General features: G+C 48.6%; 5 protein-coding genes across 5 annotated transcripts; 1 reads left to right on the top strand and 4 right to left on the bottom strand.

The window, feature by feature from the left end:
• Window positions 1-900: 900 nt before the first annotated feature.
• PtA15_7A736 (uncharacterized protein) lies at window positions 901-1,284 on the top strand (the record flags this gene model as incomplete). The annotated part of the gene is made up of 1 exon (XM_053171374.1): window positions 901-1,284. One exon carries the CDS (start codon window positions 901-903, stop codon window positions 1,282-1,284), a length of 384 nt encoding a protein of 127 aa, XP_053022562.1.
• A 35-nt stretch (window positions 1,285-1,319) lies between these two features.
• Window positions 1,320-1,828, bottom strand: PtA15_7A735 (uncharacterized protein; the record flags this gene model as incomplete). Its single annotated transcript, XM_053171373.1, has 3 exons — window positions 1,320-1,607; window positions 1,689-1,760; window positions 1,820-1,828. 3 exons carry the CDS (start codon window positions 1,826-1,828, stop codon window positions 1,320-1,322), a joined length of 369 nt encoding a protein of 122 aa, XP_053022561.1.
• Window positions 1,829-2,518: 690 nt separating this feature from the next.
• Window positions 2,519-3,642, bottom strand: PtA15_7A734 (uncharacterized protein; the record flags this gene model as incomplete). The annotated part of the gene is made up of 6 exons (XM_053171372.1): window positions 2,519-2,663; window positions 2,739-2,856; window positions 3,018-3,094; window positions 3,161-3,256; window positions 3,334-3,401; window positions 3,484-3,642. 6 exons carry the CDS (start codon window positions 3,640-3,642, stop codon window positions 2,519-2,521), a joined length of 663 nt encoding a protein of 220 aa, XP_053022560.1.
• A 1,350-nt stretch (window positions 3,643-4,992) lies between these two features.
• Window positions 4,993-5,914, bottom strand: PtA15_7A733 (uncharacterized protein; the record flags this gene model as incomplete). Its single annotated transcript, XM_053171371.1, has 5 exons — window positions 4,993-5,154; window positions 5,229-5,364; window positions 5,436-5,554; window positions 5,640-5,698; window positions 5,788-5,914. The coding sequence occupies 5 exons, from the start codon at window positions 5,912-5,914 to the stop codon at window positions 4,993-4,995; spliced, it is 603 nt and encodes a 200-aa protein (XP_053022559.1).
• A 3,913-nt stretch (window positions 5,915-9,827) lies between these two features.
• Window positions 9,828-10,201, bottom strand: PtA15_7A732 (uncharacterized protein; the record flags this gene model as incomplete). The annotated part of the gene is made up of 2 exons (XM_053171370.1): window positions 9,828-10,034; window positions 10,145-10,201. The coding sequence occupies 2 exons, from the start codon at window positions 10,199-10,201 to the stop codon at window positions 9,828-9,830; spliced, it is 264 nt and encodes an 87-aa protein (XP_053022558.1).
• Window positions 10,202-16,505: the final 6,304 nt, after the last annotated feature.

The raw sequence follows: 16,505 nt of genomic DNA, 5'->3' as shown, positions 1-16,505 counted from the left end.
AATTTGACTGTCCTCAGGCCGCGGGTCCGACTTTACAAGTAAGCCTCTCCTTTGGAGAGCGTCCCTTCGGGACGCGGGGTCGGGCCCCCCCGACCCTCCGATTGAGAGGCTTAGTTAAGCTCGGACGGGTGGTGAGTCATGTAAATGTAGTATCATTGGCAGGCTGTAATGTGACCGGTGATGGAGGGGGGGGTATCTGCCAACTCAAGGGGCGGACTTAGGCAAATTTGGCTGAGTCTGAGACCCAGGTTTTTTAGGTCGCCTGGGTTTTCCAGGGTTTTTATTTTGCCTGTGAGAAAGGCGGTATGCAGTGAACTATGATGGGTCCTGAGGTACACCCGGGGAGTCCATCCACGGGGAAATCACGCGGAATCCACGAGGACTCCACGTGGTAGCCGCGCGCGAGGTCGGACCAGCGGCTTTTGGTCCAGGGGATCACGGGATCACCACCGGGAGGATCACCCGTGGATTCCACGGCAGATTTCGGCACCGCGTGGAATCCCCGTGGATTCCCTGTGATCACGACGTGATGGTCGGGCCCACGGGTGGACCACGGGTCCTTCAACCGTGGACTCGCCGTGATACCCACGGGCGGGTCGAGCCCACGAGATGTGGTTCAGCCAGGTAACCCGGGGGGGGGGGGCGGAGCGGATCAAAACCGCGGGTAATATTGCACAATGTGGTACCCACACTGCATTGCACATCAAGTAGCCCGTAAAAACATACAAAAAAAGGGATGTATAGAGAAAAAATCACAAAGAGAAACAAGAGTAAAAGAAAAGCAAGAGAAATGAAAAACGGTCGAGCCGGGGCGGTTGTACCGCTCTCGAACGTCTCCGTGAGTGGTCTGTGACCGCTCCGGCTCCCTCCACCAACGCTCCTGCGTGGGCCCCCAGTAGCATGGCTCCTCCCAGCAACACCGCTGCCAATCACCACAGCACATTAAGTAGCGGTCAAAAGAAACGACTGAAAACCTACATGAAGCGCTGTCGTGCCCACAGTTCTCATACCCAGATGAACCTTGAATCTTATCTTCTCATGCCTGTCCAACGTCTTCCGCGTTACAAGTTACTCTTTGAGAATTTGGTCTCATGCACCCCTGATGTGTGTTGTGTGTCAGCCCGGGAACTCGAAGCGAGGAACCAGAGCGGAGTGCTCACCGACAAGAAACTTCCACCTCTTACCCCTAACAAGGTCGCAGTAGAAGCTTTGAACATTGTCAGTGCAGTGACGGCTGAGATGAACAAATGGAAACGAGATTCAGAGGGCCGACAAAGTTGGTGAGTAGCCCACCGGTTCTCTTGTCAATCATACATGTGCTAAGCTGCATTTTTTGCCTCGAACAGCTTTACTGGCAGCAACGATTTGGCAACAAGTTCCGGGGGTCGGTCGAGCTCAGCCATGCGAGCCATCTTGTGGTCAACGTAGTCTTTGATCCGCGCCCAGCCGACGAACTGGGGCGCCCGTTGGAGGCAGACCTTTGAGAGCCAGTTCTGCTCAGCAGAGGCGTAGCAATGGGCGGCCAGGATGGTGTATAGCGCCGCCTGGCGGGGCAGGACGATCCGGGCTACTTGCTCGTAAATCAGGCCCGAGGTGAGGTCGTTGTACTGTCCCTTTGACCAGAGGAAGATTGTCAGCTGACTTGGGGGGGGGGGGGGGGGGGGTTGTTAGTGGGGTGAGAGTTGAACCCACGCCTTGGAGAAGTATTTGTAGCCGGCGCTGAACAGCCGGCCGGTGATTCCCTTCCTGTTAGCGGCCAACTAGAAAGCCAGGATGTGAGTTTTTGGTTTTTTTAAGGGGGAGGGATGTGAATGCTCACCTTGAGCATTGCCCGGCTAGGATGAAATGCATTGAAGCGAGCCACCCGGCTGTGCCCACCTCCGGGGGCCGTGAGGAAGTGGGACTGAAGGGTCAGAGGGCGGGGTGGCGAGGCCGGGGATATTCAAGTCGTTGCTTCCCTTGGGAGCCGTTGATTGTCTTCAAGACGCACACGACCCAGCCAATATCACTGAAATAACCCTAACACCGGCAATGCAAGGGCATCCGTGGGTTCCTCGTCGTTGAGAACGACGAGGAACTCACGGGGACAGTTTCCACCGGGATCCCAGGGGCAGCCGTGGAATCCTCGTCATTTTCACCACCGGAATGACGTGGAAATCCCAGGCGGGTGGAGACGACGGGAAAGCCCGTCGTCTCCACGCATTTTCCACGGGAGGGTGGAGACGACGGGGGGAGCTTTCACAGAGCTGGTGATCCTGTCGTCTCCACAAACGCGCGGGCCAGGAAGCACCCCCGCCGTGTATTGCATAGTATGGGGTATGTAGGTGCCCACAGGTGTGTTATTCAGTGTATCTCATTTTGTATGCATATTGTCATCACATGACTGTAAGAAATCAACACCAGGGGCCCAAAAGGCGCGTTAAAATAAGCATCATCGATTTACCATAACCGTTTGATCATGCTTTTAGGCTAAGGGTGGAGTATTGATGTATCAATCGGAAAAAAACTGAAATTAGATTTACGAGGAAGTAATTGGAACTATCTGGCCAATAACGCCTGTGCCGATCCCCGCCGTTGAGCCCAGGATTTTCCCGAAGGAAATTAAAGTAGGGAATAAGACCATCCCAACCATCTTAAGGTCCGTTGGAATGTTGCTTTTCTCCCTACAGAGCACACATTGAAGTGGAGTCAGGCGGAAATCTTGTACTCGTTATCCCTGAATCACATTCAAAACCCACTTGGAAATCCGGTAGTTGCCATCTGTTCCTTTAGTCAGATCAAGGCGAATCAGCAACGGAATTCTAACGTTGGCAAGGAAATTATAATGTAAGATTGAATCCATCGTCTCGACGAGCTCTGGTTGAAATGAAGATGTCAGAAGTTTTCGAGTCCGTTGTCAGTTGAGAAAAGACCTTGGGCTGTAACCTGCTGTTACAGAAAAAACTGCGACCCCACCAAGCACATCGGGTATGATCTCTCTATGCAGTCGTTGTTTGTGATGGGAAGAATAATCCTACCTATTGTACAATGTTCCTTTGTCTCATCAAACATCACGCCCTGGAAATGGACCCGGATGTTGATCGAAAACAATCGTCTATGGACACCGCAGCGTTCAATCCGATCAGTATGGCAAGATAAACTTGGGGAGACAAACACTGACATTATCTCGTATATACTCTTCACATGTATTTCAGATTTCGAAAGCCTGGCATGGCTCCAAAATGGATTCGTAATAAGAGCATCGGGAGTGAAATATCTAATGTACGAACTCCGAATCAGTCCCAGTAAGCGGATGGCCCTTTGAAGTAAATAATTGGAAGGCCGAAAGCGCACTTTGAAACGTTTTCTCCGATGACCGCGTGGCGATAGGGCTCTATCAACGATCTTACAATGCCCCTGATCTGTTACGAGGGCGAGCTCAAACGGAAGGACTCAACCTGAACTCTATGTCAAGCCTTTATGACCGGACGCGTATCAACCTACCTGGTTAGCTGGGTCATCCATCCTGAAACTTAGCAGGAAGTGCTTGCGCGGACTGGTGGGAAGACGAGAGCTCTGTCTTGCGTTCTTGAGGAAACCGAAACAGTCTAGGGAGAAAGGCCGGGAAAATGCAAGTTGTTTGTACATGGAGAGTGACTGCATGCGAGCTCTTATCAAGAAAACAAGTAAATTAGAAGAATGTCGATCCAATGTGCCAGCCGAACCATATCACCAAACGCAAATATTGTAAATCAACCCAGCGGAGCATTTTCCAGACTCACCATAGTCCATGCTATTGTTTGTCGCTCTAGAAGACTCTTTTTATTCAAAAAAAAGAAAAGAAAATGCAGATTTCATTTGACGTCGCGCACTGTCTAGCAGCCTTAAAGTTATGTGCGCATCAAGCCAACCGCACACTCGTACAAAAAAAAAACCATCCCCACGGACAATTTGGAATGTGTTTTCTCTGAAGTTTCCAAGCGAAGCACAAGTGAGCCAGAACTTAGAAGGTTTTCCGAAGAATTCTGATCTTGTAAATAATTCCTGGAAACAGACAACACAAGACCAATTTATTCCAAGGCCAAACCTAGTAGCCTATCTTCATGGAAAATGAGTGGGGCGGGGAACCCTGTGCGTTGGAGGTTGCGGTGAATTCGCGCTGGGGTCGTTGATGATACTTGATCAGGCAGGCTCCGACGAATCTATTTGACTTTATACTGCAATTGCTGGGCTGTCCAAGCTTGTGTATGAGACGCCTCGAATCATCCTAACGGTAGGAACGGATGTTCTAAATATTCATGAGCTTCGGAAGGCTGATGGCCGATGAATGTGTTGCATAACAAGATCACAAGGAATTACTCGTTGGAAATCCGAGCCGAGTCAGCAAGTGCTTGTATTTTGTTTGGAAAATTTTCATCATGTCTAAAATTGGGAAAGCCCTCAAGTGAATCAGAGAACATTTGTTGTATTTCCTTGAGCTTGTTGTTGATTGGAGATTAGGAAAATGGAACTCATTGGTGCCGGGATTTATCTGCACATCTAATTTTAGCGGAGAGTTAAAAGACAACCAACCCCGATCGGCTCATCGATGATTGCACAAAAATTCCATTTTCGTACCGTCGGCCGATGATGGTACAAGCCGAAGAAGCTCATTTCCTGATGAAAGATGATGGCATGGGTGGCGGCAGTCCAAACTCCACGCTTGCTGAGCGCTTATCTTCTGCCTAACAGATGTAGTACTCAAGTTCTAGGATGGGGAAGCTCAGGACCAATGAGGCACAGTCAGCAAAGTACATCGAACGGTAAATTCGAAAGCAATCTAATTTGCGCGGCAAAGGAGACTCCTTCATACCACATCAGAAGAGGTGAGAAAAAGCAATGACAGCTCCTGAATGAACGGCAGAGTTATACACAGTGCGAGACGAAGAAATTTTCTGACGCCTCTCGCATCGGACAGTTCTAAGAGATATTCTAAAGAGAAAACAATGCTGGGTTACGGGTGTGGAGATGTCTTCAAAGACCTTTGCCATAGTTTCCTTTTTCGTAGAAACTTTGGATTCGGACGACAATCTTTTCTAAGGCGGAAAGCCATTTTTCTAATTCAACATCAACTTTCTCCTTGGCCCCCAATTTTTTAAATAGATCTGCTCGATACGGGCACGCTTTCATGGCAAGCTAAGATGATGATTTTTAGAGTCAGTTCAAACTGTTTCTTGAGCATTCGAGTGTTGGTAATCTGTTAAACTCACCCCAAATATTGGCTTTACTACGAACGAATGGTAATCTTTCAAAGTACCTTGATAAGCCGTTGTGAACGAAACCGACAACTCTTCACCAGGATTTTTCTGGGTTAATTGAAGACCTTCGCAGGTGAAGTGCAAGCCGCTGTCATAGTTCTCGATATTAGCACCTTTCGCTCTTGGGTTGGACGTATTAATGAAGGAAATCTAATTTACCGTGTTAACCAGAGTAAACCTTGGGTGGCATCCTTCTTCTTTTCGGCCTTCTCATTCTCTACCAGGGACTCGAGAGTCTTTGATTTCTCGGGGCAAGCATCGTAGCGCTTGCGGATTTTCTGAGGAGTAGCACGTATGCAGGTAATTAGTGTCAGTGCATACATATACCCAGAGATTTGGGTCTCGGGAGCAAAGAGGACTTGCCGCTATGTTGCCGGTGAGGTCGTTCTGTACAACAGCGAAAGCCTTACTTTCAAACAGATCTGTGTAGGAGAGAGAGACAATATTAGAAGTTGTTGGTCATCTCGCAACCACCGTGCAATGCTGCAATTGGAATGGATGTACCACTCACCGAACAACTTGACCAAGTCTTCACATGCTTCCAAGAACGCTAGTGTGTCCACGCCTTCGTCAGTAACTGGTACATCCGCGAAAGAGCGCTTGATCTGATCAAAATAGCACGTGTTGGAGTCAGACATTGGTACGGTGATTGGTGTGTCGAGGCCCGAGGGAAACGTTAAGGCATCTCCAGCAGAGCGGGGATGGGACCCGCGAGCTATAGCAGGCCGGGATCACCTTTCACACCACTGTCTCAGCTGTTTCATAGCAGTTCCACAGCAGACTGGCAATCACACCGGGGGTGGATATCCAGATTGCCTTGCAAAACGGCACGATTCGAACTTAAGCTATGTAAGTCCCTCGATCGGAGGCGCGCGAGCGCTGTTGCGAAGCGACCCTCCGAAGGCTCCGAAGGAGGGATTATGCCCTACCTCGCAAAACAGTAGGCAGCAGAAATCCCATTTGGCTGGGGAAAATTTTCAAACAATTCAACTGTTTATATCTCAACTCAGGTAAAAGGTATTGAAAATCTGCCTACATCTGCCCTTCCACCTGCCCCTCCCTGAGGCAGTGGTGCTCTATTTCCACCTTTGAATCTGGGAAGGGAAATCAGGAATTTGTGAGTGCTCTTAACACAGGTCCTTGGGTAAATCCATACTTTGACACATGCCAAAGATGGTCTTGTGTACAACATCCCTTGAGTCTGACAGATCAATACAAATGTGCAACCCAATGCGTGTGATTATCAAGAAGGTGGTGTTCAGCTGTCAGGTTTCAGAAAAACATACACTAAAACAACTGCTAGCACTTGCAAGAAGGCAGTCAGATGTCTTGTGTTGGATAATTATTTAAAAATCAGGTTTGGGTGTTAAAAATATATAAAAAATTGTTAAGATTTCAGCTCTACAAGTGGAGGCAACGAAAAGGCGGGGGCTATCTTGAGGTGAACAGATAGGACCAAGGAGCAGGGTTGATTTTGTTGATGCTCAGACTCGATGATTTTTATTTCATGTCCGAGGAGCGGACTTTAACCAAACAACTAGAGAGCCCCCCAGCAAGATCCAAAGGGGGGCCTAACAACAGTAACAGGGGACAGGACTGGTGACAGGAACTGGTGACAGGAACTGGTGACAGGGAACAGGAGACAAGTCATGGCCACTCGGCCAGACAAATCAGAACAGGTGACAGGAACAGGGGACAGGAACAGGGTACTGAAAAGGTAACTGAACAGGTGACAACAGGACAGGACATGATTTGACCACTTGGTCGGACAGGAAACAGGGGACACTTGGCCAGACAGGTAATGTGAGCAGAAGATGAAGTCAGGATTCTGATGAGCAGAGAGCCATGCTTCTTGTGCATCTTTTGGGGTAGCTCACTTGGCCTCAAGTACATTTGTGTAGCTGCTACAGAACAAGACATAACAAAACGTCCAAAACACCCTTCTGCTGCCCACTGTTTTGGGAGGTAGAGTGTAAGTCCCTCCTTTGGAGGGTCGCTTTGCGACAGCGCTCGCGCGCCTCCAATTGAGGGACTTAGCTAAGTTTGGGCACAACTAACGGTTCCAGGACCGGTATCTCCAGGATGAATTTGGTCAAGTTACTCAATTTCATGGACGACAACAATGACTTTGTGGCCTACCACACGTTTGATTGGATTATTTCAGGCAAGCGCAATGAATCCCAAAGGGGAGTAGGATCCACTGTTGGCCAAAAAACAATCAATCGTGACCGCCGCAAAGGTGAACTTCAGCTTCACATAAATCGACTCCTTGTTTTTATCTCTCTCTCTGTTGTTGTTCTATTTTTTTTTTTTTTTCATTTTTGCTCCCACTTGCAATCAAAAATGACTTGAATAAAATAAGAGAGAAGTTAAAATTACTTCAGAAGCGACGAGAGGACTACTTGAGAATGCAACAGAAGCAACAAGAGAACTACTAAGCTTGTGGAGATGGTGTTCTCGGTGGAGGGCTAGGAGCAGTATCTTGGAGATTTGGATTGATCATGTTATTGGTGCGGTGGTGAGGAGTGGCGAGTCGGCAATGCGTGGTGTCAGTGTGTAGCAGCCTGTGTGGAGGGTGGCGATTGGATGGGGAAAGTAGCCGGCCACGGTCTGGGATGGGATCAACTTGGATCAATCAAAGGTTTTTTAGGGGGTCTGCTGGACCCCGGAAATGTTGAGTGACCTGCAAAACAAGCCCAAAACTCGCGCTGTCCAAGCTCTGCTGGAGATGCTCTTAATGGGCTAAATTGTGAGCTGATGAAGGCTGGCCATTGGAATGCAAGCCTCGGGTGAAGTAAACAATTGAAGCATGGTTTCATGCTGACTCGACTTTGCGATAAGTTGGTCAGCCCCGGGTATTAATTTCAGCCGGATACACAACACAGATACCATACACAATTCTTAATCCGGACAATCAACCATATTAATGGGCCCTATCTGGCCCCACAAAAAAAGATTATACATACTGCTAACATAAGGCTCACTTTTTTAGCCTGATACATGTAGTGTAATACTAAAAGGGGCAGTCTTCTCACTACCAAAAATTACTAAAAAGTAGTGCCCTCCAAAAATTCTTGGTTACAGTGCTCCACTCCAAAGAAATGAGTGGCCAACCACTCCAAAATATAATTTTCTTGGAGTGGCCAATCAGAAACTCCAATTTCTTTGGAGTTGAGCACTGTGCACTCCAATGTATTTGGAGTTCACAGAAATAAACTACTTTTTGGAGTGCCTGTGGTAATTTTTGGTAGTGCAGAGAATACCCCTTTTAGTGTTACGCTATATATATATCAGGCTATGGGAACTGCAAGGTGCAATAGATTCAGCAGGTACTAGACTGAGCCCTGCTGACTTGACTACAAACACTTGCCCAGAACATATCACTAGTCCAGTTGCAATACCTGTTATTTTGGCTGGTGCTGGTTTACTCCCACATTTGAATGGTACTGGAGTCCAAGGCGGCTTTGCCGCTGCAAATACCAGGTTTAAATCTCCAAGCCCCTTTTATGAACTGCTTCAAAGAGTCTAGGCCCAATTTTCCAGTAATGGATTGGGACCTGACTCATTGCACTGCAGTTGATATTCATTTGAAGAAAATTATGATATTATTTCTAAGTTAAAAAGTGCTACAATTGATTGACTCCATAGCAGAGTTTGTGTGTCAAGTCAAGAGAGTACAATTCCCAAAAAACAGTGAATCCACAGGCATGGCTGACAATACTACCACCTTTGACAGATATGTAGAAAGCAACACCAAAGGTAACAACTGTCCTTTTCTATTAATCTCATCTATTTAAATCTCAATCTTGTCTCAATTCAATAGAGCAGCTACTCTTGCTCTTAGGCACATATATGATAATTTTTTATCATTATTTTGCACTCTCATCAAATTATCTTTGTTATAGTCAAATCTTGGTCCTCTGAAATTTCTCAGTTTTGACCAGGCCTGTCATTTGATCCATACATTTTTTTTGTTTTCCTCTGGGGATTCCTGATGATTTTCTTTCCTTTTGAACTTTGTGTTTTCTTATCTGCAACTATATGCAGCTTTTTGGGAATGGCTGTACACTTGATCAGGTAGTCACATTTCTTACCCTTACAGAATTCCAATTGCCACAATCACAAGCATGGCATACTTCTGATGTATTTATGTAGATAAATATTTTTTGTTTTAATACAATCACTTGTTAATCTTTATATTCAAAATTTAAAGGATCTACCACAAAAACAACTGGTAAACCAGACATTCATTCCTTTCATGACCTTGGAACCGTCGGTGTGGAAACAGATTTGTTTGCCAGTGATTTTGGTAGGGTAGACCAAACCCTCCAAAATGTTTTCATTAACTTCTTTCAAATTACCTGATCGTGGGAGCGGTTGCTTTTGACGGTTGCCTGCAGCTGTTAGGCTTATGCATCATTTGGCGCTGACCAATGAAGACAACATGGCGATCAGGGAATTTCTTTTCCAGTTCCCGGGTCAGTCTGCAAGCAAGAGGGTGACGAGTAAGCCTTGATTCATATATTTAGATCACTGGGGATGAAGATTAATTCACCGGCCTTGGACTTTGTGCAAAGATTTGACTTGAGGGACAGGTACAAAGATGACAATGGCCTTGCGTCCACTCTTGATCTCAACCTTGCAAGCAGCGCTGATTTGGAGGGGACAAATTTTGGCGGTGAGATCGGGGACGTTAGTCTCAAGATCGAGGATAGCTTGGGCTACCATAAGGCCGGTCTCATTGGGGGTTGTGGGGGTCTAAGATTGAAGAGAGCAAAGGGACAAAAAGGGAAAAAAACAGCAACCGATATCAGTAATGGTAAACTGGTGCAGTGTCAAGGAGATGTGGGCCCGGGCATTTGACTCACATTAGCTGTTTGCAAGATCTTTTTAGCTGTTTGCAAGATCTTTGTCTGAGCTGTCATTCTAATTTCTAGCCGGTGCAAAGACTATTTGTTGGACAGGAGACAGTGAATCTAAAGCAGTTTAGATCACCCTCTGGAAAGTGTAAGCTACAGTCATTCGCGACCAATAGGAGCATATTGAAGCTGTTAAACCACCTGGGATGACAATCATTTGTTGAATTGCCGCCACTCTCAACTGCATTGACCAACCCGCGCATTGGTTACTTGTTGGACGCAGCTTCAGATCTGAAAAAGACCACATTGACTGTGACATTAATTTTTTCGAGCTTCTTTCATATTCAGGTCAATTTGTATGTTGTCAGGTTGGGAGATAATTGCGAAGAAAGTTGAACGATGGCTTGTTGACACCGGTCACTAATACAGTAGGACTTGGAATTGAACAAAAAATCAAGTCAGTAAAGAATTACAAATCACAATGTGTACTCGCGTTATAACCTGACCTTTTGCTGGCTAATGTCATCAATCCGCATGTGCTTTCAGGTTCCTGAGGTATCAAAGGTTATAGCACAAGGTGAACATTGAATATTGATAAGCATCCCGTGCAGTTTCCTTTTGGCTTTAAAAATAGCCTTGACAGCGTCTGCGTGATGCAGCCTCTATTAGTTGGAGCTAATAGGGGAAGCGGAGAGGTCAAGGGGTACACCAAAGCAATGAACGTGCAGGGCTGGTTGAGGCGGGCAATAGTGTTGATGAGGGGGAGGGGAAGGCGGATGGAAATAATGTGGCCGGTAGCCCTCAACCAGATTGAAAATGTACATCCTCACCGTCATGTCTAGACGGTTGTCAGGTGATAATTTGAGCAAGGCAACCAGGATAGTGAGACAATATCATCAAAGTGTCCGGTATAAGTTTGATCCAATCCGCCGCTTCTGCTTCCATGCTGAGGGAATTTATTTCTTTGGCGCTCTCCCAGCGCCGGGTATGTTGTTTAACTCTTTCAACAACTATCTGAAATAAATTCTATTTTGGTTGTCTAGAGTGGCCCGAGATTCCTGTTCCCTCCAAGCCACTCAAGTATGGGTTACGGGAGATCTTCTCCCTTCCCTCTGCCTGCATCTTCCAGTTTGCTTGATCTGTAGAGTGGCCATTGAGGAATGGTGAGATGGCGACTCTGTAGTCACCAAAATTTCCCCAGGTGCCCTGGAGAAATCTCTCCTAGATCTGAGCCCGACCCTTAACTCTAGGACTCTGGAGCCTTGCTCAGAGCTAGCCTATCCCATACCCATCCCTAGCGATGATTGTGCTTTGTCTTGTATCTAGGTCCTGTTGCGCAGCTTATGACATGCTTAACTCATAATTGATTTTTAATTGCAATTCTATTCTAATACCTGCTTGATTAGGTCCTCCAGATCTCTGGGCACTTCAATCTGGAGTTGGTTGCGTCGTTGGTGACCTTTCCTAGAGCCTCTTGAGAGCAAGTTGGCACGGTTCTCCGTGGAGCTGACCCGCTTTGCAACCAAATTTATCTGGCGTTCTATCAGCACGTTCTGTATAACTTTCCATTCGTTGTTCACAAACTTATCCTTTGACTTCCTTTTATTTATCACGGTTTTGGTGGTCGTGTTATCAGTCCACACGATGAACGTCTTTCCTGCTTGAGCGCCAAGTTTGATCAGCATCAGCAGTCCCATCTGTACCGCGATGGTTTCTAGTCTTGAAATGTGTTCCTCTTCAATATCCGCCTCTGCCGGTATCTCCCCACCAGGAAAATTTTCATGTCAACTGGGGGCAGGTGACGTGAAGGCATCTCCAGTTTGGTCTCCATTCCAACTCTACTCTGAAAATCAGCCCACCACTTGTACTGCTCATTCCGATGAGCAGGTTCATTCATGTTCAGCTCACTTCATGAGTATGTCCTCACACTAGCATTCATATTCTGCTCAGAAAACAATATGTATTTGTACATATGTACATAAATGAGCTGTGCTTCGGGATTCCCAGATTCACACGCACGCGTGTAGTCTGACACTTTGGCCCTCGCACCCATCTGGGGTGCACCTGCTCCCGGAGGACCCGCGCGGCTAACCTCTCCTCCCTTACGGACACTTCTCGGCCCTTGGGATCCCTCTCAGGGGACCTCAAGCCAATGCAAGGCCGTGAGGAGGGGAATCCCTAGCGGACTGGGGACCACACCTCCCCCCGAACCTCACACAGGAGTCTTGGAGTCCCCCTCCCGGGTTCTCGGGACTCCTTGGGCGCCGCAACATAGCGCCAAGCCTGTGATTAGGAACGAGACGGCTCCCGCCGCAAGTTCGAGTGTACATAACCGCTAAGCACAGGCGGCGAGCTAGCCTAACACAATCCCCTTGTTTCAGGGGCCGGGGGAGCCTCGCAAAGCAAGCCTTTGAATCGCTCCGCGGGAGGGGCCCGGCGGTGTTTCACCCGCCTCCCTCTGAAACGAGGGGCTTGTGTTAAGCTAGGGCGAGCATGCACAGTGCACCTGCCCTGCCAGGAGGCCGCCCCGCTGCGTCCAGGTCAGATTGGACTCGATGGCGAGTACACATGGCCATCCAAGTGGGTCTCCTCTGCCTGGTGGCCAGTACCAACCGGCCATCCAGTAGCATACACTTTTCTAGTGGTGCAAGATCTCACAAATGTGTCCATTGAGCTGCTTGGCTCAATGACTAGTGTGCACGGGCCATTAATGTATCAGGGCTGGTCTCTCCTCCAAAGGGATTTATTGCGCTCAGCATCCCAAACCGGGATGTTCCTTTGTTCAACAGCATACAATGTTTGGCCATAGATCCCGGTCAAAAGCCCAGCCATCGAGCGGAGGGGAGCCCCTGCTTGATGCCCGGTTCAAGCTCGCCGCCATCGTCGCACTCAGAGGGACCAGCAAGCAGCGAGCCAACCGACACGGCAGGCGACGACAAGCCCCCAGCACCCTACCCCAGGCCAACCAGACTCAGGAAGGGGAGTCGATTCGAGGATACCTATCCGATCAGCTATGGCTTGCAGGCGGAAGAGCACGCGATCACGCGATCACGTCTAGCCAGTCCCAAGTCGTCCTAAGCGGAGGGGAGCCCCTGCTTGATGACCGGTGTGTACCGGCCATTAAGCAGAGGGGAGCCCCTGCTGGATGGCGGTGTGTACCGGCCATCGAGCGGAGGGGAGCCCCTGCTTGATGGCCGGTGTGTAGCGGCCATCGAGCGGAGGGGCCCCTGCTTGATGGCCGGTGTGTACCGGCCATCGAGCGGAGGGGAGCCCCTGCTGCATGGCGGTGTGTACCGGCCATAGAGCGGAGGGTAAAAAGAATTGGAACAACTAAGAGCGGGTCGAAGTCCGACTCTTGGTTGATGAGAATGTATAGGGAATGGATGGGACTGCTTCAATGCAGCTGGGTTTTTCGCTAGTGAAGCGGAGACTCGGAAGGTCCTGGATAACTGTGCAATGCATCAGTATCTATCTTAACTCTCAGAGTTAGATATTACGCTTACGTTCAGTCCGTTCGGACAATGCCTTAACGTCTGACGATGCACTCGGATAGGCGGCTGATCGTGCTGGAGTCTGTATTCAGACACGTCAACGATTCAGTCCTGCAACTATCTTATGGGGCTCTACAGAGATAGGAGACTCACCTCCTTTCGGAGCCGGGGTGATCCTTTCTCTGAGGCTGGAGCCGTTTGGGCCTTGACGATGGTCGGTATCAATCGTGCTGCCATAGTGCTACATAGTCAGCCGTCGATCCGTCACATCTGCTGAACCAGCTCGCAATACTTACCTGTTCGGTAGTTTGCGTGGCTTGGTCTGTTGTGGCTCTGCGTCTGCTGACGTGGCTGGAAGGGAGCGGAGAAGTTAGCTTGAAGCTTCTTCATCCGCCTGGATCATATGCATATGCATAGACTGAGGAGGAGCGGTCACTGACCTGTCTCCCTGAGAGGGTTAGGTTTAGAGCCAAGCCCCTTTTGCCTTTTTGGCCCGGGCGCTGGACTCGAATCCTCACAGAGGGGAGCCCCTGCTTGATGGCCGGTGTGTACCGGCCATCGAGCGGAGCCGGGGAGCCCCTGCTTGATGGCCGGTACACACCAGCCATTGAGCGGTGTCAATGGCCACACAATGGCCATGCCCATAGTCGGGGGAGACTTGCTCTCAAGGTGTAAATACATACATATCCTTGCCCCCTGAAGCTGAACAAAAGTCTGAACTCAAACATTTGAGCTCAGGAGTTCAGCAAGGTTGGTGGATGAGCGGACTCAGTCTTACTCACCCACCCCTGATGCGCAAATGAGTAAAGCAATACATCGCACAGAGTCGTGCTGAAGTTGCGGCAGAGTCTCAGCCTGTGTTCCTTCATGTCACCTGCCCCCAGTTGACATGAATTTTTTCCTGGTGCCCTGTCTAGTATTTCGCGTGACCTGAGGGAAAACTGCGTCCAATGCCTTCCTATCAGAACCCCGATGCCAAAACTTGTCGAGGCGTCTCCTACCCAACCCACTTCTGTTGGTTCTGGTGACGCTATTAGTCTTGTTGGTTTGAAGCTTTTCAAGGTCGCCAGCCAGACTTGGAGATCTTCCTCGACGTCTTTCAGTAGCGGTCTTGCTGTTTCGCGATAGACCCAGCTCTTGAGCCACCGGTATATGCTACATAGATAGCATCGCAATTGAGGGAGGATATAAGAGACGTGATTTAGTCGTCCCGCTATTATCTCGACCTCGCCGTACCAAAACTTGGCTCCCCTGACTAGGAAATCCTGTACTTGTATTATCCGTTTTGCTAATTTTCCTGAAGGGAGCCGCACAGTCTTCTGGTTTCCGTTCCACACGAAACCTACGTATTTCTGCTCCTCTGCAAATGGTGCATACTTCTTGGTATTTGTCTTCACTCCGAGTCTGTCCGATCTTTCCACAACTTCTCACATGAGCAGGCTCGAGTCTCTTCTCTTGACAAATAAATTGTTGTCCACCCATCTGAAAATCGCCAGCACATCAAATTCTGCCAACATTACCCGCTTCCAGGCGTCTGCTGGTCGACCGAATGACCCGCAGCCTGCCACTCCGCGGAATGCAATTCGAGTGTCTAGCATTATCTGGCCGTCGAAATCTTGTACCATCAGATATGGCAACAGTGGGCCGCTACGCTAAACTACGCTATTTTAGCCCTAACGTTTAGTGTAGCGGCAAAAAGCGCTGGCCTTTTTTGAATAGCGTTAGCGCGCTGTTAGCGCCGCTATGCTGCGCTAATTTTTAGCGGCGCTAACAGCACGCCAATTTTGGTTTAGCGTTAGCGCTAAACTACAGCCGCTACGCTGCGCTACGTTGCGCTAAGCCGCTTTTAGCGGAAAAAACGGCCTTTTTTGCCTCAAAAAGCGCTGTAGCGCAGCGTAGCGAAGCTCTTTTGCGCCCTACGTGCTTAGCGTTAGTGCCATTGCGCGAATCTGCGCTAACGCTACGCTAAAAGCTAAAATATCTTTGCACCCTGCGCGCGCAGCGTTAGCGCAGATGCGCGCAATTGCGCTAACACTACGCTAAAAAATAGTGCATTTGCGCTGCGCTACGCTACGCTAACAGCTTTGTTAGCGTAGCTGACCCACTGTTGGATATGGCCATTGGTCTGGCCACGTTGGTATCTGTCAATAAGCTTTCTCCCAGTCAAATATTGCTAGGAGGATTGGTTTTTTTGTTTTATTTAAGTAATCTGCTACAATATTAAAATCGTCCCATGTGGTTTGGAAATCGTCGGAGTCAACGATAGAGTTTACCAATGGGATGTCCAATTCCCCGTGGGGAAAAGAGAGGTCGTTGATGGGTCGTAAAGATCCGTCTCCGTTGATCACGGCTCCAAGCGGACTGGTTCGGAAAAACGGGAAGTGACTGTTTACTTGGGCTTGTGTGTATGGCCCAAACATTCGCCCTGCGCCTACCTCTTTCTTGATTGAGTCTTCGATCTTTTCCCTGGCCAGCAGCGCTGAACTATCGTTTGGTGGGGTGTAATGTTTGTCGTGTCCTATCACGGTGTGCGGAGGAATGCCCTGGTTGAATCCTTCTTTGAAACCCTGGATGACGTCTTTGAATTCAGGTAGTAACCCGGCCCTTTCCAGCGCTTCTTCCCATTGCGGTAAGTTCATCTCACACGATACGCCTCTTGGCCAGACTGGCCACTCCTGTGTTGGGACCCTATTCGCTCCTCTCAGCTTCCTCTCGCTCATCCCTTCCTCTTCTCCTTGTTTGTGCTCACTCTCCTCTGTGCCACTACCCTTGTATTCCTTGGGGCACTCTCCGCTGTGTTCCAAACAGGTTCTCACATTAGAATCAATCATATCACATTGGATCATTTCCTAACATTTCTCAAAACAATTGAGGAAGAC

The sequence above is a fragment of the Puccinia triticina genome, chromosome 7A (assembly GCF_026914185.1).
Source record: "Puccinia triticina chromosome 7A, complete sequence".
Taxonomy (NCBI): Eukaryota; Fungi; Basidiomycota; class Pucciniomycetes; order Pucciniales; family Pucciniaceae; genus Puccinia; species Puccinia triticina.
This window is presented reverse-complemented; position numbering and strand designations above follow the sequence as displayed.